Source organism: Acinonyx jubatus, chromosome D1, assembly GCF_027475565.1.
Source record: "Acinonyx jubatus isolate Ajub_Pintada_27869175 chromosome D1, VMU_Ajub_asm_v1.0, whole genome shotgun sequence".
NCBI classification, from domain to species: Eukaryota; Metazoa; Chordata; class Mammalia; order Carnivora; family Felidae; genus Acinonyx; species Acinonyx jubatus.
The window spans coordinates 5866765-5887034 of NC_069390.1; the positions used below are offsets into that span (position 1 = coordinate 5866765).

The following is a 20270-nucleotide window of genomic DNA, read 5'->3' on the forward strand; positions in this document are numbered from 1 at the left end:
GAACCGTGAGATTATGACCTGAGCTGAAGTCAGACGCTCAACCAACTGAGCCACCCAGGCGCCCTTTTCCTTTTAAAAATTAGCAAATCCCCACATTATCATTTTCACTTCTACATTCTTCAGGATGTGTCCTCTAACATATTAAGAAGTATTCCAAAATATAGTAAATTATTTTTTAGTTGCATGTGTGGACTTAAAAGAGCTGAGGCTTTGATGTTACAAACCTTTAGGCAGATACACTGATTAACCTCTTATGAAGTAGGTTTACTTACAGAATAATACATCTTAAAATCATTTAGAAAGGACATTTTTCTTACAGAACCACAATACCATTCTCACATAGAACAGAACCAGCAATTCCTTGATGTCGGTTACTCATTCCATAATCAAATTTCCTGGTGGCTTAAAAAATGTATTCAAAGATTTTTTTTTCTTGGTTTTCAAGATATTCTATGGCAGAGATCAGCAAACTACAATCCTGGGGCCAAATCCAGCCTGCTGCCTGTTTTTTTAAAATAAAGCTTTATTGGAACAGAGCCATGCTCATTCATTTACGTATGGTCCCTGGCTGCTTTTACTTTTTTGTATTGCTCTACAATAGCAGAGCTAAATTCTCTTGACTGGGATCTTATGGCCCAAAGGCTGAAAACACTTGCTATTTCGCCCCTTACAGAAAATGTTTGCAGACTCTGTGAGAATATCCAATGCCCCTAGGAGAAGTTATGCTTCACATCTTTATCACGCAAACAAATTTTTGGTTGTCAATTCATTTTTTAATACATGTTAATAGGAGGGGACCCAGGTAGGCAGCAAAGGGGTTCCAGGAAGAATGGGGAGGTTCCCATAAAGGGTGAAGCCCTGGGCCAGGAATTTGTTTGGCTCGTGCAACTGTTCGTGACATTCGCTTTCATCATCTCCTTGATTAACTCCAGAGGGGATTGCTTTTCTACTTGCTTGGGGGGAACTGAGGCTCCCCACTTGAGCCACAGATACTGCAGGTATTATACGTGAAGATGTGCAGAGGCTCCTGAAGATCAGCCTCGGGTGGACAGAGAGGAGTTTTCCTGGGCATCCAGGGGAGATGGGCTGGTGCATCACTGCTCCCACAATCCACAGCCACCGCTTCCACCCTCTTCCATCCTCTCAGGTTCGAGACCCTGGAGCCTGAAATGAACGCCCTTGCAGCACGGATTACTGCTGTGAATGACATTGCGGAGCAGTTGCTGAAGGCCAAACCCCCGGGCAAGGACAGTATCATCAATACCCAGAAGCAGCTCAACCACAGGTGGGGTTGGGGAGGGCAACCAAGAAAGGATGCAGCAGACAGGGATGGCAGCCAGAGGGAGTTCTGTAGGGCATGGAATGGAGGCTAAAAACGAGGAAGGAAGGTCATCTGGAACATGTTATGGGGCAGAGGCGGGAAATGTTGAGAGAAATGAAGGGGGTAAAGGTAATCCGAAAGGACTTGTGCCTGGACAGGGAGCAATCGAGGGGTCGGGAGGGTGAGCGAGGAGCAGCCTCTTTAACAAGCAGAAGCAGGTGGAGGACTATGCCAAAGGAGAGAGAGGCAAGGAAGAAGCTTCCAAGTATACCTAAATGGGGCAGGAAAGCTGAGCAGCTCTAGACACCAGGCCCTCCTTCTACTCTCAGGTGGCAGCAGTTTAGGACCCTGGCAGACGGCAAGAAGGCAGCCCTGACATCGGCCCTGAGCATCCAGAACTACCACTTAGAGTGCACAGAGACCCAGGCCTGGATGAGAGAAAAGACCAAAGTCATTGAGTCCACCCAGGGCCTGGGCAATGACCTGGCCGGGGTGCTGGCACTGCAGCGGAAGCTGGCCGGCACCGAGCGGGACCTGGAGGCCATCGCCGCTCGGGTGGGCGAACTGACTCGAGAGGCAAATGCCCTGGCTGCTGGCCACCCCGCCCAAGCCCCTGCCATCAATGCCCGGCTTGGAGAGGTGCAAGCTGGCTGGGAAGACCTAAGGGCCACCATGCGACGGCGAGAAGAATCACTGGGTGAGGCGCGGCGGCTGCAGGACTTCCTGCGCAGCTTAGATGACTTCCAGGCTTGGCTCGGTCGCACGCAGACCTCTGTGGCCTCTGAAGAAGGGCCGGCTACCCTGCCTGAGGCAGAGGCCCTCCTGGCCCAACACGCAGCCCTGCGGGGAGAGGTGGAGCGGGCCCGGGGCGAGTACAGCCGGCTCCGGGCCCTGGGTGAGGAGGTGACCCGGGACCAGGCTGATCCGCAGTGCCTCTTCCTACGGCAGCGACTCGAAGCCCTGGGAACCGGCTGGGAGGAGCTGGGCCGCATGTGGGAGAGCCGGCAAGGCCGTCTGGCCCAGGCCCATGGCTTCCAAGGCTTCCTGCGGGATGCTCGCCAGGCGGAAGGCGTGCTCAGCAGCCAGGTAAGAGCCCTGGGACACAAAGTCCCACCCAGGAAGAGAGGGAACTAGGGGTGGGGAAGTGTGGAGGAGAGGAGTGGGTGGGGAGGAAATGGCAGTGAGCGAGTAGTTGAAGAACCAGGATGGACAGAGAGGGCATGTTAGAAGAATATGGGCGGGGCGCCTGGATGGCTGGGTTGGTGAAGCGTCTGACTCTTGGTTTCGACTCAGGTCATGATCTCACGGTTGATGGATTTGAGCCCCTCCCTCAGGCTCTGCGCTGACAGCATGCTGCCTGCTTGGGATTCTCTCTCTCCCTGCTCTCTCTGCCCCTCACTCACTCATTCTCTTTCTCTCAAAATAAATAAACATCCCCAAAAAAGTTGATTTAAAAAAAAAAAGAAAAATGTGGGAGTAAAACAAACAAACAAACAAAGATGTAGATACCTGGCTGGCTCATTCAGTAGAACATGCGAGTCTTGATCTCAGGGTCGTGAGCTCAAGTCTCACATAGGGTTAGAGCTTACTTTAAAAAAACAAAAACAAAAACAAAAAAGATTAAACAGAATAAAAAGATGTCGGTATAACTTACCAAAACTGCTTGAGAAGAAATAGAAAACCTGACCTGCCATGTAAGTGTTAAATATGTGGCCAGAAAGAAGATAAAACGGGACTTGGGCTATTATGGTCCTCCTGCCTAGCTCCCTTGTAACTTTGCAAGACTGCAGCATAATCAGGCACCCCTCACCCCTCCACTCTGTCTTCAGAGCCAGGCTGTCTCCTCTCCTCTCCCCACCTGGCCTCCATGTCTGATATGTCCTTTCAGGAAGTCCCTTCTGAAAAGTTGACAAGTGCTTTTGAGAAGTGAGCTCCGTACCTCTCCTCCCACACAGGAATACGTTTTGTCCCACACGGAGATGCCGGGGACACTCCAAGCTGCTGACGCCACCATAAAAAAACTGGAAGACTTCATGAGCACCATGGATGCCAACGGAGAGCGGATCCGCGGGCTACTGGAGGCTGGGCGCCAGCTGGTGTCTGAAGGCAACATCCATGCCGAGAAGATCCAGGAGAAGGCTGACTCCATCGAGAGGAGGTATGGTAAAGACAGTGGGTAAATGAGAGGCCCAAGGGGGAAGTGAGCGAAAACAGCATGGCCTGTTTCATTGAGGAAGAAGCTGGAGAACGCAGCACAGGCAGACAGATGGTGGTGGGGGCTGACAAACAGTAGAGGAGGAAGAACTAAGTGGTTGGAGAGAGACTAAGCCAGGAGCTGGGAAGCCCCGCCTCCCACACACCAGGGGAGATGAAGGCCACTGGAGTCGCTGGATGCTGGACATCAGGATCCCTGGATTGTCTTGCAGTGCTCCCGGAAGGCATTGTCCCCATAACAAGAGGACTGAAGGCTTCTAGGTTAGTTAGAGGGTCATAACCCTTTGACAGCAAGTTCAAGGGCCTCACAAGAGATTGTCATTACAGACACAAGAAGAATCAAGAAGCGGTGCAGCAGCTCTTGGGCCGCCTTCGGGACAACCGAGAGCAGCAGCATTTCCTACAAGACTGTCACGAGGTGAGGCTCTTGGTACCCCCCATGTCCCCTCCGACATTCCCTAGCCATCCCTTTGATAAAACGCCCTGGCTCTCTGAGCCTAGAGTAAGTCCATTGCGGTATCACCTGAATAAGCCACCTGCATGGCTTCTCCCCACATCCACCACTTCTCCCAGCTCACCTCGCCCCTTTATGCTCCACTCCATCTGAAATGTGCTCTGCTCTTCTCCACCCCTGCTCTACGCTTGGTCCAGCTGAAGCTCTGGATTGATGAGAAGATGCTGACAGCCCAGGACGTGTCCTACGATGAGGCCCGCAACCTGCACACCAAGTGGCAGAAGCACCAGGCGTTCATGGCTGAGCTGGCTGCCAACAAAGACTGGCTGGACAAGGTAGACAAGGTGAGTGGTGTGACAACAGCAGCAGGAAGAGAGCCCTGGGGCCTTGTTTGGACAGGATCATGGCCACAGTACAGGGAGGGATCCTGGCTTTAGTCTATGGTTCCTTCAGGGTTACAGGTCATGGGGCCTCTGGTGCCAAACCTCCAAGGTGGAGGGTTACGGTCTGGGGAACAAAGGTCCTCGGTCCATGAGACAGTGACTCCAGAACTGTGGGAAAGTACAAATTAGTAGTACGGGAGCCAAACTGCAGCCTTGGGTCAACACCGTAACTATCCCTGGGTCCGGAGGAGGATGACGTTCTTCAGCAGGGGTCAGCAAACTTCTGCAAAGGGCCAGATGGTAAATATTTTCAGCTTTGCGGGCCACACGGTTTCTGCTACGTGCCAGTGCGGCACAAAGGCAGCCATAGAGAATACATAAACGATTGGGTATAGCTGCGTTCCAATAAAACTTTATTTATGAAAACAAGTGATGGGCCACATTGAGCCCACAGAGCACCTTTTTGCCAACCCTTGCTTTTGAGTCTTATTCTTCCTGGTACTTGGTACTTGGTACCACTTCCTCAAGAGCTGAGCACAGATAAAACTTTATTTCAACTCAGCAAGTATTCCTGGGCAACAATATGTGTGCTCAGCACTCTGCTAGGTACTGCAAGGTATATAAAAAGATACTTTCCTTCCCTCAAGGGCATGATGGTTGGGGAGAGGAGGAGACCAGTGTATGCCCAGTGTTTCCGTTTATTCAGCAAATATTACTATTTGCTGCTACTATATGCAAAAGCATTATATTAGGCACTGAGAAGGGTACATAGGCAGTTCCATTGTAGGCTCCACCCTTGAAGAATGACACTATAGCCAGGCTATGAGATGCATACACAAATACCTAAATTAAATCCAGAGCAGAATATAGCAAATGCAGTGAGAGAGGGCCTGATAAAGCCTAGGCCCTCTGTGTGTGCCTGTAAAGCTATGTACCAATAAAGCTTTGTTTACAAGGAGAGAAGAGGCACAGGAATCCTAGAGGCTGGAGCCTCCAGGGCAGTCCATGAAGGATGAGTAGAATTTGGACAAGCAGAGACACTGGAGGAAAAATGTTTCTAGGCAGAGAAAACCATGCAAACAGGAAGCCCAAGATGCATAAGTGGGGTACCTATATGGGAGCAAGGGGGTAAGTCAGACTGGCAGGAACGTAGGATGTGTGAAGGGGCCCCATGGAAGAAAAGGTAGGAAAAGCCTGCTAGGCCAAGTCATGAAAAGCCTTGAACACCACGTAAGGACTGTGCATCGAAGTGTGGATCGTGCTGAAGGTTTGTGAAGTTACCCAAGCAGTGCTAGACTCTGACACTCATCCTGGCAGCCATGCACAAAGTGACTTCAAGGCAGTGTCTTGGGCTGTGTTCTTCTAGAAGCAGACCCTGAAATGAGGTTTCCAGTGCAGGCCATTTTATGACAGATGACCACCGAGAATACCAATGGGGGCGTGGGGTGATGGGATGGAAAAGGAAAGGCATTTGATAACGGGCCCACGCTGCCATGCCAGTCACCCCAGTGGGCCACTGGTGCTCAGTACTAACGGGGCACCATGGGAACATGGGAGACAGTGTAGAACATGCATCCACATAATCCCAGCCAAAGAACAAGGATGCTGAGTCTTTGTCCACCGGCTCCCTGTCTGTCACTGGTTGCGGGCTGCTTCCTTGGGCAGTAACTCCTGGGCACTTCCGGTCTGCCTTGCATGCAGGTCAGGAGACCATGCTTCCCTCACCTCCCCAGCAACGAAAGTCCTCAAGCAGAAAGGCTGGGAGTGGGGAGAGCAGGTGGGACTTGGGTGTACATAACTCAGGGAAAGGGTGGCTTGCTGCGAAACAGGAGAAGATGGCAAATATACAAGACCATGTGTGGCATAACCCCAGAAGCCACTAGCATGAGGGAGCCCAGAGTAGGAAAGGTCTCCATGGCTTCTTAGTTGAAATGAGATTTGAGCCAGACCTTGAACAAGTAGGGTGCAACCCAGCAGTGGGGGGTGGAGGGGCTAGAAGAAGTCTGAAACCTTGAGAAGAGCATGTTACGGAGTGTATGCAAGAACCTGGAATTATTGCCTTCACTTCAGGTTCCTACTGCCCTTTAGGTCTCTGATCTGTTACCAACCCATAAAGTTCAGCAGTATCTAATTCCTTTTTTTTTTTTTTTTTTGGTAATGTTTGTTTATTTTTGAGAGAGAAAGTACAAGCAGGGGAGAGGCAGAGAGAGAGGAGGACAGAGGATCCAGAGCAGGCTCCGCTCTGACAGCAGCAAGCCCGATGTGGGGCTCGAACTCACGAACCATAGGATGGTGACCCGAGCCAAAGTCAGAGGCTCAATGGACTGGTGACAGGCACCCAGCATTATCTAATTCTGACACTGACACCTTCTTTGTCCCACCACCCAGGAAGGGCGGGAGCTGACCCTCGAGAAGCCAGAGCTGAAGGCCCTGGTGTCTGAGAAGCTGGAGGACCTGCACCAGCGCTGGGACAGGCTGGAGAGCACCACCCAGGCCAAGGCCCGTAGCCTCTTCGATGCCAACCGAGCCGAGCTGTTTGCCCAGAGCTGCTCCGCCCTGGAGAGCTGGCTGGAGAGTCTGCAGGCCCAGCTGCACTCTGACGACTACGGCAAGGACCTCACCAGTGTCAACATTCTGCTCAAGAAGCAACAGGTGCTCTGCAGGCCTGTGATGGGGATGGGGAACCGCAGCAGAGAGGAGGAGGGAGTCTGTAGCTCCTGAGATTTGGGAGGTCATTCTCAGGCCTCACAGACAACATCTGTACCAGTATTTCTCAAAGCAATGTCCATGGGCCACCGTCTCAGAATCTCTGGGAGCATGTCAGACTGAAGTCAGACTGAAGTCAGAAGATAGAAACCATTCTCTAACTTGAACAATGAAATTTTAGTAAAAAAGAAGTATCAATTAGTTAAAGGTGGCTAACTACCAAAAGGTAGAAATCGAAAGCAGGGATGAGAAAACATTTTTCTACAAAGGGCCAGACAGTAACATTTTGGCTGTTGTAGGTCATATGGTCTCTGTCATAAGTATTCAACTCTGTTCTGGTAGGATAAAAGCAGCCACAGGCAATATGTAAAATAATGGGTGTGGCTGTGCGCCAATAAAACTTTATTTACAAAAACAGGCAGGGAGCTGGATTTGCTGATCCCTGCTCTAAATAGCACAGAAATGGCAAATGTAGGGAGCAGCTACTACCTCTAGTGCTGGGGAGGGGTACCCAAGGAGGACTGAGATGCGTCCCCCCTGACCCCACGGCTGTTTCAGACCTCGTTGGAGAGGGCCGAGGCCCAGGGGTAGGTATTGTAGAACTTTGCTGGGGTATCCTGGGACCAGGCCAGTCTAATGCTGGCGGGCCAACACTGGCCAGCAGGAAGTTACCACTGGGATGCCAGCAAAATTTGCTGGAGGGTGATGAGAGCCACTGGATTTCCTGCACACCATGGGCAGTTTTGCTATAGGAGCAAGAGCAAAAAAACACACAAGAACCATAAATTGCACCTTCCCCTCCTTGCATTGTGCTGTGCCTCTGGCGCCCTCTAATGACAAGACCCAGCATTGCACCAGCTGGCAAAGGAGAAAGGTCGACAGGGTTCAGTCCTAACATCTCAAAACAGGAAAAGATGTACCTGGAGCTGAGGTGATTTTGGGTCTGAGAGGCAGTAAACTGACAACTGGCCCCGTTATCACATCCCCCCCCCGCAGGCTCTTATGTATATTAGAGTTTGAGGTCCACTGAGCTAGGCCATGAGGAGATGCTCTCCCTGGGGTGAACCCCGGGGATAAGAAATCTTGATTGGCCACAGGAAGTGTGGAGTCTCCTCTGAGCTTGAAGGCAGATGTGTGGTGACAACACCTCCTTCCTCCCCGGGCTGCAGATGCTGGAACGGGAGATGGCAGTGCGAGAGAAGGAGGTGGAGGCCATCCAGGCCCAGGCGACAGCGCTGGCCCAGGAGGACCAGGGCGCAGGGGAGGTGGAGAGGACGTCGAGAGCTGTGGAGGAGAAGTTCCGGGCCCTGTGCCAGCCCATGAAGGAGCGCTGCCGGCGCCTGCACGCCTCCCGTGAGCAGCACCAGTTCCACCGGGACGTGGAGGATGAGATTGTGAGTCACTAGAGTCTGGGCTGAGGTAGAGTCGTCATCGTGGCAAATTGCTCCCTGCCATTCGCTTTCTAGTCTCCTTCCTGGATGCTGGGGAGATGCCAGCATCTCTTCCCTTTGGCATGGAAAACGGACTCTCGAGGGACTCTTGGGGATGCCCTCTGGGTCCCTGTGCCCCAGACTCAGAGATGACCATTCCCAGCAGGCACACACCAGGAGCCCTAGCAAACCTCTCCCCAAGTCTCCCCACTGTCCAACCCCAGCTCTCACTTTGCCCTCTGGACCTCCACTGACCCCCTCTTTCTCATCCAGTTGTGGGTGACAGAGCGGCTACCCATGGCTAGCTCCATGGAACATGGCAAGGACCTGCCCAGTGTCCAGCTTCTCATGAAGAAAAACCAGGTGAGGCCAAGGCTAAAAGCAAAAGAAAAGGTCTCAAGGGCCTCCCAGACTTGGAAGTTTGTTTTTTCTTAAAAAAAAAAATTGGGGTTTCTCTGGCTCCCCCTCAATCTGTGTGTCATTCTAGACTTCAGTGCTTGGCCTCTCTTCACCAAAGGAGGGTGGGTTCTCTTTATAGCAGATCAGGTGGACTGAAGGGGTGTTACCATCCCATTCTTAGGTCAGAGGAGGGGGCAAGTGAGGAGGACTCAGGAAGAAAGCAAGCTGAAAGTAGGGGGCTGGCCGTGGAGCAGGCGGAAGGGGGAATGTGGTGAGGGGCCCCCTCTCAGAGTGTCCTCTTCTACTGCTGTGGACAGACCCTGCAGAAGGAGATACAGGGCCACGAGCCGCGGATCGCGGACCTGACGGAGCGGCAGCGTACTCTGGGAGCAGCAGCGGCAGGCCCAGAGCTGGCTGAGCTGCAGGAGATGTGGAAACGCCTGAGCCACGAGCTGGAGCTTCGAGGCAAGCGACTGGAGGAGGCCCTGCGGGCCCAGCAGTTCTACCGCGATGCCGCCGAGGCGGAGGCCTGGATGGGCGAGCAGGAGTTACACATGATGGGCCAGGAGAAAGCCAAGGTGAGAGGCCCAGCAGAGCTCAGGCTGTGTGGCTGCCACTCTCTTCCCCAGCCCCCTACTCCCTGATGCCCACTGTCGTTCCCAGGACGAGCTCAGCGCCCAGGCAGAGGTGAAGAAGCATCAGGTCCTGGAACAAGCCCTGGCTGACTATGCTCAGACCATCCATCAGCTGGCAGCCAGCAGCCAAGACATGATTGACCACAACCACCCAGAGAGGTGAACACAGCGGGGAACAAGGGGGAGCACGGCTCCTGGGGGAGACAAGAACGGGTTCCAGGGTGGTGCCGGGACTGTGGGGCCTTCTGTGCTACATGTGTACAGAACTATTTAGAAAGCTAGACAGGCAGAGACTTGGCAAGTAGTGGGGGGAGGGGGGTGGGCAGAAGGGACTGGACTGTATAGGATAGGTAGGGTTCAGAGCCATGTGTCTGAAGTCCTGCCACCCCTGCCCCCACAGCACACGAATATCCATCCGCCAAGCGCAGGTGGACAAGCTGTACGCCAGCCTGAAGGAGCTGGCGGGAGAGCGGCGGGAGCGCCTGCAGGAGCACCTGCGGCTGTGCCAGCTCCGCCGTGAGCTGGACGACCTGGAGCAGTGGATCCAGGAGCGCGAGGTGGTGGCAGCCTCCCACGAGCTGGGCCAGGACTACGAGCACGTGACTGTGAGTGCAGGGCGGGCACCAGCCCACCAGCCACAGAGCTGCTCTGGGAGGTGCGGAGGACCCCCCCCCCCTCCCCCCCGGGAGGCCAGCGCCTCCTTCTGGCAGAGCATCGAGGGGCAGGGGGTGCAAGAGCGGGCTGAGCAGGCACTGCCCTTGGGTACTTAATTTGAAGAACCGTGCAGAAAAGAGGTCATGGGACTGCACGCAGGTGTGGGCGAAAAGGAAATTTCCAATCGTTTTTTTCCAACAGAACTCAACAGCACAGGTGACTTCCTCTGCACTGTTTGGGAATTTGGGCCCCCGTTAGTGCAGACACATGGACCATAGTTAGGGTATTTTGCCTGACGGCCAAAGGTTCCCAGCACCCCTAATGCTTTTGCTGGAGGCTGGGGGCATCAGTCACATGTGGGGTAAATGGGAACCAGTTGTCCTGCTGAAGAAACCTGTTTTGGCCCTTGTGGCCCATGGAGAGAGTCACTTCTCAGTTTTGGGGCTAGAAGTCTCGCCCACTAGACAGGGACTGCATCTACCCGTGTTAAAGCGCTGTCCGCGTAACTGCTTCCTCCTCCAGATGCTCCGAGACAAATTCCGAGAGTTTTCCCGGGACACGAGTACCATCGGTCAGGAGCGTGTGGACAGCGCCAATGCACTGGCCAACGGGCTCATCGCTGGGGGCCATGCCGCCCGGGCCACTGTGGCCGAGTGGAAGGACAGCCTCAATGAGGCCTGGGCGGACCTGCTCGAGCTGCTGGACACGCGGGGTCAGGTGCTGGCAGCGGCGCACGAGCTGCAGCGCTTCCTGCACGGGGCGCGCCAAGCACTGGCGCGCGTGCAGCACAAGCAGCAGCAGCTTCCCGACGGGACCGGCCGGGACCTCAACGCAGCCGAGGCCCTGCAACGCCGCCACTGCGCCTTTGAGCATGACATCCAGGCCCTCAGCGCCCAGGTCTGACCCAAGCATGGTGATTTGGGGGAGCGGGACAGGGGGGAGGCGGTGCTCAGAGGAGACTTCATGGGAAATGGTGGGGGGTTGGCATCCTCTGGAGGGATGCTTAAGGACAAAGTTAGAGTGGTTCCAGGGAAACCTCTCTGGACAGGGTATATCTAGCCACAGCATCCACACCTTTAATGACCAGCCTTCTTGGGGGCCCATGACATTTTCAGATGGTCTCAATAGCTGGATTCTTCATAGCATACTAAAATCTGCCTGTTGGTCCCACCCAGGTCAGAGCTCCAGACCCACACCACAGAAGCATAGATTCTTTCTCCAACCGTTTAAACCCAGTCAACCAATACCCAAGTCCCTTCATGGCTGAAAATCTCATTCTAGCAATCGTTGAGGCCCCTCGTGTCCTGGGCAGGCCTCTGGAAGCTCAATTGGCCAGTGGTCTGTTTAAAAGATTGCCCCCGCCAGACTCCCCAGGCCCCATGTTGAGACCCAGCAGGGCAGGGTATGACAGGGCTTACTCTGGGCACCGGCCTTCATTTTTCCCAGCCGCTACCCTCTGCTCTGCCTCCTGCTTCTCTGGCTGGTAAAATGGATGGGAGATAGAGCACAGAGACCAGGATCGGAGAGACCCCTGCTCGTTGGAGTCCCCCAGCTCTGCCTCACTCTGAGCGGGTGTGGGGGGGGCCCACAGGTCCAGCAGGTGCAGGATGATGGCCATCGGCTCCAGAAGGCCTATGCTGGAGACAAGGCTGAGGAGATCGGCCGCCACATGCAGGCGGTGGCTGAGGCCTGGACCCAGCTTCAGGGAAGCTCTGCCGCCCGCCGCCAGCTGCTCCTGGACACCACGGACAAGTTCCGCTTCTTCAAGGCCGTCCGGGAGCTGATGCTGTGGATGGATGGGGTGAACCTGCAGATGGATGCCCAGGAGCGGCCCCGGTGAGGGCCACGGTGCCCTGCAGCCTCCGAGGGCTGTGGGCTGGGGGCTGGGACAGGGTTGTGGGCAGCGGTAATGTGGTCTCTGTACCCCCAGGGATGTGTCCTCCGCAGATCTGGTCATCAAGAACCACCAGGGCATCAAGGCAGAGATAGAGGCCAGGGCCGACCGCTTCTCCTCTTGCATCGACATGGGGCAGGGGCTGCTTGCCAGGAGCCACTACGCAGCTGAGGAGGTGGGTGAGGTGTGGGTGCAGCCAGGTCATCCTCACAGGGGGAGGCCTCGGTGCTGATCTCTCCTCTGAGTCTTCCTCCTCCCTCTCCTCGTTCTTCCTTCGCAGAACCACCCCCTTCCCTTTGGTGCTGTTCACGATTTCCCCATTCCAACTTGCCCCCAGAACCGTCTGCCTCCTGAAATCAGAAATCTCTAGTTCCCTGTGTGAGTCCTCCAGAGACCCCAGAAAGGTCCTACTGGGTGCTAACTCACATCTCTGCTCCCTAGATCTCGGAGAAGCTGTCTCAGCTGCAGGCACGGCGCCAGGAGACAGCAGACAAGTGGCAGGAGAAAATGGACTGGCTCCAGCTTGGTGAGCTGCCGTGGGCGCCAGGGAACTGGCTGAGGGCACCAGGCCCTGGGAGAAGGGGCTGGGGATCTTGCACCCTGTAGTTTCCAGAGTATGTAAGACCAAGAGGCCTGGGCATGGAATTCAAGGTGCCTGCCCTTGGCACTGCCTGGCTCTGCCCTGCGCTCCTGCCCTGGGGCAGTAGCTCCCTCTGTGTCCCTGTTCTTGAAGCGCTGTGGCAACAGTGCCCTGCTGGTGCTCTGACCTGCTATCTCCTCCTGACCCCCCAACCCCCCAGTTTTGGAGGTGCTCGTATTTGGGAGAGATGCGGGTATGGCGGAGGCCTGGCTGTGCAGCCAAGAGCCGTTGGTGAGAAGCGCTGAGCTGGGCTGCACAGTCGATGAAGTCGAGAGCCTCATCAAGCGTCATGAGGCCTTCCAGAAGTCCGCAGTGGCCTGGGAGGAACGTTTCAGTGCACTGGAGAAACTCACCGCGGTGAGGATTGCCCTCCCCTCCCACTGCCCCAGACCTGCGCTCTGTCCTGCTTGATGAAGACGTGTCTTCCCTTCCCACTGTACCAGCGTGTCCTGGATGTGAGCCGTGGGTGCCTGTTGTACCATGGCTCCAGGAGCCCTCAGCTCCCCCGTTGCTTCTAATCCCCACCTTCTTTTGAAATTCTACTTTCTATCCTTTCTGTTCCATCAGGCGAGCTGAGGCATCTCAGCTTTCCCCAGTGCCCTCCCTGGTCCTTTTGAGTGCGACCTTCTATGCTCTGACCCCAGAATGTTTTGACAGCTGGAGGAGCAGGAGAAGGAACGGAAAAGAAAGAGGGAGGAGGAGGAACGGAGGAAACAGCCCCCTGCCCCAGAGCCCATAGCCAGTCTGTCTGAAGGGGACCTGGTGGACAGCCAAACAGCTCCCGATGCCACCCGGGATGGGTGAGAGCTGGGACCCTTGGGGACAGAGAATGTGGCTGAGTCTGAACAACCCAAGGACTTAACACTCTGTCTCACCTTCTGCTGTTCCAGAACCCGCCCCCGGCCGCCAGCATCTGCACAGCAGGCCAGCGTCAACGGAGTCTGCACAGATACAGAGTCCCCTCAGGTGACCCCCACTGCCCTGTGCCCCCCCATCAGGATCTTAGCTCCCCATCTTGCATGTCCTCTTACAGCTTTTTGTCCTCATAGCCCCTGTTGGAACAACAGAGACTGGAGCAAGGCAGCTTCCCAGAAGGACCTGTGAGTTTCACCCAGAGGTGTGGGTGTTAATAACAGGAGATGAAGGGAAGAAGAGGGGTGTGAGCCAGGCGGTGGGGATCCTGGGGATAGGATAAGACAGGAGCCCAGAGGAAACAGGCGGCGGGAAGACCAGCTCTTGGACTTCAAGCTTCATGACATTTGGGCTAGATATTTCCCATCTGGTCCTTTGACACTGACACTGTTGTCCATTTTGCCCACAGGGGTCTGGCACAGGGGACGAGGCCAACGGGCCACGGGGGGAGAAGCAGACCCGGACGCGAGGCCCAGCCCCTCCCGTAATGCCCCAGAGCAGGTCATCGGAGCCAGCCCGGGTTGCCACCTTGCCCCCTCGAGGCCCAGAGCTCTCTGCCCAGGAGCAGATGGAGGGGATGCTATGCCGCAAACAGGAGATGGAGGCCTTTGGCAAGAAGGCTGCCAACAGGTACTGGCCCTGGCCACACAGCATCGGTGGCCTCTCGGCTCCTGCCTTCTAAAGAGGCTTCCCTGGGCTCAGTCGGTTGAGCGTCCGACTTTGGCCTAGGTCGTGATCTCGTGGTTTGTGGGTTCGAGCCCCACGTCGGGCTCTGTGCCGACAGCTCAGAGGCTGGAGCCTGATTCAGATTCTGTGTCTCCCTCTCTCTCTGCCCCTGCCCCACTCACGCTCTGTCTCTCTCTCAAAAATAAACATGAAAAATAAAATAAAATAAATAAAAAGAGGCTTTCCTGGAACCTCTTCCAAATAGACAGGGAAGAGGTATGGTATAGGAGGAGGGTCCTCTGGGAGAGGAAGAGGACCCAAGAGAAGAGCAGGGGCCTCAGGTAATGGTCAGGAGTGTGTAAAGATAAGGGGCCCAAAGACAGGAGTGGCACTGGAAGCCCTCGGACACCCAAGCTAGGGTTCTAGGCCCCATAGAGACCAGTCACCTGTCTCACCTCATCACCTACACCACATCCCTCCCAGGTCATGGCAAAACGTGTACTGCGTCCTGCGGCGTGGGAGCCTTGGCTTTTATAAGGACGCAAAGGCAGCCAGCACAGGAGTGCCATACCACGGAGAAGTGCCTGTCAGCCTGGCCAGGGCCCAGGGCAGCGTCGCCTTTGATTATCGAAAGCGCAAACACGTCTTCAAGTTGGGGTAGGAATGCAAAGTACCCTCAGGATGGGAGGGGAGTTGGGGGCGATACGAAGTATAGGGGAGCCACAAGCTAGTAGAGGGAATCGAGTCACAGGGCTGGGTGTTTGGAGACAGAGATGTAGGTGAGGGAACGGGAGGGGGTCTGGTTGCACTCAGGGCGCAGGAGCACCAAGATGCGGGCTTGCCTGCTGATGTCAAGCAAAAAATTATTGTGCATGGGAAATCTGAAGGCGGCCTGCCTCCGGGGACCTCCAGGGGCCTGCCTCTGCCTGCCAGCAAGCAGCCAATGCAGGAGGCACAGCCTGGGATGCAGGTGAGCTCACCGTGGTCCTCAGCAGCCAAGCAGGAAGGGCCTGCTTTTGCACAGCGCTGGGAAAGTGCAGGATGTGCAGAACGTGCCCTCCAGCCTGCTCTCAGGGTGATCACTGGGACTCCACGAGCGCTGGTGTAGCCGGTCCAGATTCTCAGCTCTGCTCTGAGGCCTCTCTTTCTCCCAACAGCTTGCAGGATGGAAAAGAATATTTATTCCAGGCCAAGGATGAGGTGAGCTTGCCCCTTCTCCCCCCGCGTCTCTATCTCTGGGCCATTCTCAGAACCTTCCAGTTGTAGATTCCCCTTTCTTCCCTCTCCTCTCTTTTTCCTTAAGTGTCTCCCTCCTTCGTGAGCAGATAGCTCACAGTGTGCCACCTGGATGTTTGTGAAGGCCACCCAAAAACCTGTTCCCCGTCTTAAAGGGGTCATTTTCTCCAGTGAGACAAAATAGTCCAAACACTTTCCTGCCTGCTCCTCCTCGGCTTCCCAGCGTCTGCAGGCCACAGCTTCAGCCCGGCTGCCTTGACGCTGACCACCTGTCTTCCCGTGCCCTCCGCAGGCAGAGATGAGCTCATGGCTGCGGGTGGTAAATGCAGCCATTGCGACTGCGTCCTCTGCCTCTGGAGAGCCTGAAGAGCCAGCGGTGCCCAGTGCCGCCCGGGGCATGACTCGGGCCATGACCATGCCCCCGGTATCACCAGTCGGGGCTGAGGGGCCTGTCGTGCTTCGAAGCAAGGACGGCCGAGAACGAGAGAGAGAAAAACGCTTCAGCTTCTTCAAGAAGAGCAAGTAGTTGGGGGCGAGACTCCCAGGCCAGCTTCTTCCCTGTATTCAGGAAACTGCCAGGGACTGTCAACAGGGACCACCCTCTTGTCAGGACAACTGCCTGCTGCTAGGGTCTGTTGCCAAGGTCAACCCATCACCAGGAACTGTTGGGGGGTGGGGGGGACAAGTCAGTGTTCCCAAGGGCGATGCTCCTCTTCTGCTATTTAATTCCAGACTGGTGGTGGGACCCAGGCAACCCCCAATTCCACTCCCGCCTCCTGACTTCTTCCCTCTCCCCTAGCCCTATGCCTCTACCCTGACTCCGGTGCGGACAGCCCTGCACCCTCAACATAGGCCACGTGGGGAATGGCTGCCCCTGCCTCAGGTCATTCTCCCACCACGGCTAGGGCATGCCCCTCGGTTCCTTGCCCCTGGGGACCAGCCAGGAACCTCTCAGAGCTGAAGCAGGACCTGGGGGCAAGATTGCCAGATGGCCGAGTCAGAGGTGCCGAAACTCCCCCTTCCCATCCTAATTCGTCCTCTGACTCGAGTGGCTGCCCATCTGCAGCGACGCTCAATGGCTTCCAGGTGTGAGTTGTTCAAGGGCAACCACAGCCTTGAGTCTGGCCAAGGAGGTGATTAAACAGCTCAGCTTGTCTTACTGCTTCTGGGTGTCTTTGCTTTCCCGACCACAAGCCCCCCTGCCTATGCCCACGTTCTTGCCTTTGGCTCTGGTCTCCCGTATGTCAGGTTTCCACAATGCCCCCAGCCTCCAAACCATCAAAGAACCACATTATCTTGAGAGCTTCCCTACTTTGGTCTCATTTCCCCGTGATAATGACCTCCAGTTTGCTGGGTTGATTAATGGCAAGCCTCAGTTTTAGACCAAAGAAGTTCACCATGGGTCAGGATGTTAACAAGCACTGTTAATGTTAAAGGCAGTGAAAAACTAATTCCCCGGTGCACAACTTTCTTTACTCATGACTCTCTCAACTATTTTCAAAAATGAAAGACTGAATTGCCACAAGCAAGTCTCAGCCACTGCTCAGCCCAGCAGTGGAGAGTGGAGCACAGAGGGGGTGGTTATGGACCCCGTCTTCCCTCCCGAATGGAGAGGATCAAGGGAGTTCAGACAGGGGTCAGATAAGTGGCAAATTCCATTGACGGATAGGATGACATCACCCTGGGAAGCCACGAGGTACATGCAAAGTGTGTAAATACACACACATACAACAGAATATATTCTAGATCTGGTGAAGTATTAAAAAACAAAAAAACAAAAAAACCCCACCAGGTAGCTTTCTCCTTTGTCTTTGGCTTGGCAATTGGAAGTTTCAGGCAATAGTATTGCCTTGGTGACCTCCTACAGGAAAAGCTTTGTTCTTTCATTTTTTCCCCATAAATACACAACCATTTCTTTTGGGGGCTCAGAGAAGATCTTTCCAGAGAAGCAGCCCTATCTTTAATTTTTAAAAATTTTAACTTCCAGTATAGTCAACATACAGTGTTATGTTAGTTTCAGGTATACACTCTAGTGATTCAACAATTCCCTACATCACCCAGTGCTCATCACGACAAATGCATTCCTTAATCCTCATCACCTGTTTCACCCATTCCCCCTCCCCCGCCCCCTCCTGTAAGCAGCTCTATATTTAGCATAATTGGCCAAGGGCCCTGGCTCAGTAGACCCCTGACCATCATCAGCCACGACAGAGAGTCAGGTGTGTGCAGGCCCAGGACTAGCACAACACAGCCCCAGAATGGTCTCCAGACATGAGATCTGGTAGACCAGATAGCTCACAGAATAATTCTCCCTTTCTTGTAAGAAAAGCAGATTCAGAACTATCCTACAGTAAACATGTTGGATAAATGTAACTGAACAAACTGTCGTGGGACTATACATCAGTACAACCTTCTCTTGTTCTTCAGGTACAACTGTAAAATCTCCACTGTATGAAGGAAGGAAAAGTCATACACTGTCGAGCCCTCAGGGAATCAGGGTATTTACACTCCAACATGGCAAGCCTGGGAGTTAAGAGGGAGAGCAATAATGGGAAATTTTAGAAGGAAATGTATATAGGAGTGAGAAATTAATGAAGAAATGATCGTTTTAACATGTGACATGTGAATGTCAGTAGGGCAGCTAAGGACAGCAGTCTTGCAGGATGCAGTCAGTCACTGTGAAAGGAGAAGTAATGGAGATGTGGTTTGAGCATCATCTAGGGGGCAGCTGAACCTGCCTGAGGACATGAATCCTTAAGAACAGGACATAGAAGAGGATTAGCATAAGGTCAGGGAGTAAGTCTTAAGAGATCCCTTTGGATATGAGTGCAAGAAAAGAAAAGCTCCAGAAAGAGAATGAAATGGAGAGTGGGGGATACAAGACAGGTTAAAGCACAAAAATGCAGTAAGTGCAGGCACCACAAGTCATGGGGAAATATGGGCAGATAAAAATGGATTGAGAAAAATGTATTTGTCATCTTACTGAACATCACCTCTAAGGATGAACTCTAGATCTGGACTGTCCAAGACAGTAGCCACGAGCCACATGTAGCTACCCAGCACTTGAAATGTGGCTAGTCCAAATTGAGATGTGCTGTAAGTACAATGCTCACCAGTTTCAAAAACGGAAGAGGAAAAAAAAATATTTCATTAATACTTTTTATATTGATTATATGTTGAAATATTTTAGCTTTATTGGGTTTCAAAAGTATTAAACTGAACTTCAACGGTTTCATTTTACTTTTTAAATGTCTTTACTAGAAAATAACATGTTTTTAAGTTTTTGTTTTTAAGTAATCTCTCCACCCAACATGGGGCTCACACAACCCTGAGATCAAGGGCCTCATGCTGCACTGACTGGCCAGCCAGGCACCCCTGGATGGCACTGTTTTAAATTGACTACAGACCTAATGTAAAAAGGACAAACATTACTGTTAACAGAGAAAAATGTAGGGGAATATATTTGTGACTCCAGGGGGAAGAAAAGGACATCTTATACAAAAGTTCAAATGCACAAACTTTAAGACAAAAATTAGATTCCATAAAAAATTAAGAATTTCTGTTCAATGAAGGACATCATGGACAACGTTGATAATTTAGTGGAACGGCAGAAAATATTTGAAACCAATAAGAGATATCTAGAATACACAAGAAAATCCTGCAAATCAACAACAAAGAGGAGATTACTACCACTAAGAAAGATGAGCAAAAGATATGAACAGGAAATTTACAGAAGAACAAACCCCAAAAAACTTTACACCTATTATACTGGTAAAAAATTGAAAACTGGATAATGTCCAACATTGGCAGAGTTGTTGATATACAGGGCCCCTCACGTGCTGCAGGTGGGAGGTTAGACTGGTATAATTTTTCCGGAGAACAACTTGGTACTACTTAGATAAGTTAGTTCCAAGAATACCCTATGACCCAGCAAACTAGCAATTCCACCCCGGGTTTATATCCCTCCAAATTCTCACAGGGATCCATTAGGGCACACATAATTAACATAATGGTGTTAACTGTAACCTTGTTTATAATGGTGTGGGGTTGGAGGCAACCTAAATGTCCTACATGTAGAGATGGATAGGTAAAATATGATTGCACACTAGGGAATATTACACAGTGGTTAGATATCACACGGCAACACCCGGGGGGTGGGGGAGGAGCGGTTAGCAGAAAAATTAAAACAGTGAGCCATACAACACAAGTTGCATAAAACATTTACACAATTTACCCAAATGCGCAATGGGTGGACCTTGTTTATATCCACATTAGAAGAAACCAACTGCAAAAAGACGTATTTGCAACAATCTAGAAGAAATTTTAATATAAAGATGAGATAATATTAGCATAGTGCTGATGTTTTAATTAGAGGTAGATAGTGAAGGCCTTATAGGTGAAATGACATTACATCTCAGGTTGCTTTTTAAACACTCCAGCTCCCCCCCCCCACACACACACATGCACACACAAGTATAGAGGATAGATAAAATAAGATAAGCAGAATGTTGGTAATTGTCAAAGCTGGGTAAAGGGTCCATAGGAGTTTGTCATAATATCCTGTCTCTATGCCTTTTTGAAAATTTCCACAACAAAACATTTCTTAACATGGAAAAAGCATATGTGCACTAAAAAGACATGTCTTGCAAAAACACAAAATAATACACATTAAACTCATTAGAATCATTCGTTGCCTGTGAGGGAAGGGGAACTGAGATAAAACAGA

General features: G+C 52.7%; 1 protein-coding gene across 4 annotated transcripts in view; it reads left to right on the forward strand.

Moving 5' to 3' along the window:
• SPTBN2 (spectrin beta, non-erythrocytic 2) overlaps positions 1–16700 on the forward strand; it is a 39466-nt gene extending 22766 nt beyond the window's left edge. For all 4 annotated transcript variants that reach the window (XM_027045691.2, XM_027045692.2, XM_027045689.2 and 1 more), the window contains 23 exons: positions 1148–1285; positions 1651–2407; positions 3277–3479; positions 3863–3953; positions 4187–4333; positions 6761–7024; positions 8248–8472; positions 8782–8871; positions 9225–9485; positions 9571–9701; positions 9943–10147; positions 10719–11093; positions 11788–12032; positions 12127–12265; positions 12532–12616; positions 12891–13087; positions 13388–13530; positions 13621–13696; positions 13780–13830; positions 14052–14272; positions 14792–14965; positions 15466–15508; positions 15837–16700. In XM_027045691.2, the coding sequence (XP_026901492.1) occupies positions 1148–1285; positions 1651–2407; positions 3277–3479; positions 3863–3953; positions 4187–4333; positions 6761–7024; positions 8248–8472; positions 8782–8871; positions 9225–9485; positions 9571–9701; positions 9943–10147; positions 10719–11093; positions 11788–12032; positions 12127–12265; positions 12532–12616; positions 12891–13087; positions 13388–13530; positions 13621–13696; positions 13780–13830; positions 14052–14272; positions 14792–14965; positions 15466–15508; positions 15837–16070 (4495 nt within the window). In that variant the 3' untranslated portion in view covers positions 16071–16700. The remainder of the gene's footprint in view (positions 1–1147; positions 1286–1650; positions 2408–3276; positions 3480–3862; positions 3954–4186; positions 4334–6760; positions 7025–8247; positions 8473–8781; positions 8872–9224; positions 9486–9570; positions 9702–9942; positions 10148–10718; positions 11094–11787; positions 12033–12126; positions 12266–12531; positions 12617–12890; positions 13088–13387; positions 13531–13620; positions 13697–13779; positions 13831–14051; positions 14273–14791; positions 14966–15465; positions 15509–15836) is intronic.
• The last annotated feature ends 3570 nt before the right edge of the window (positions 16701–20270 follow it).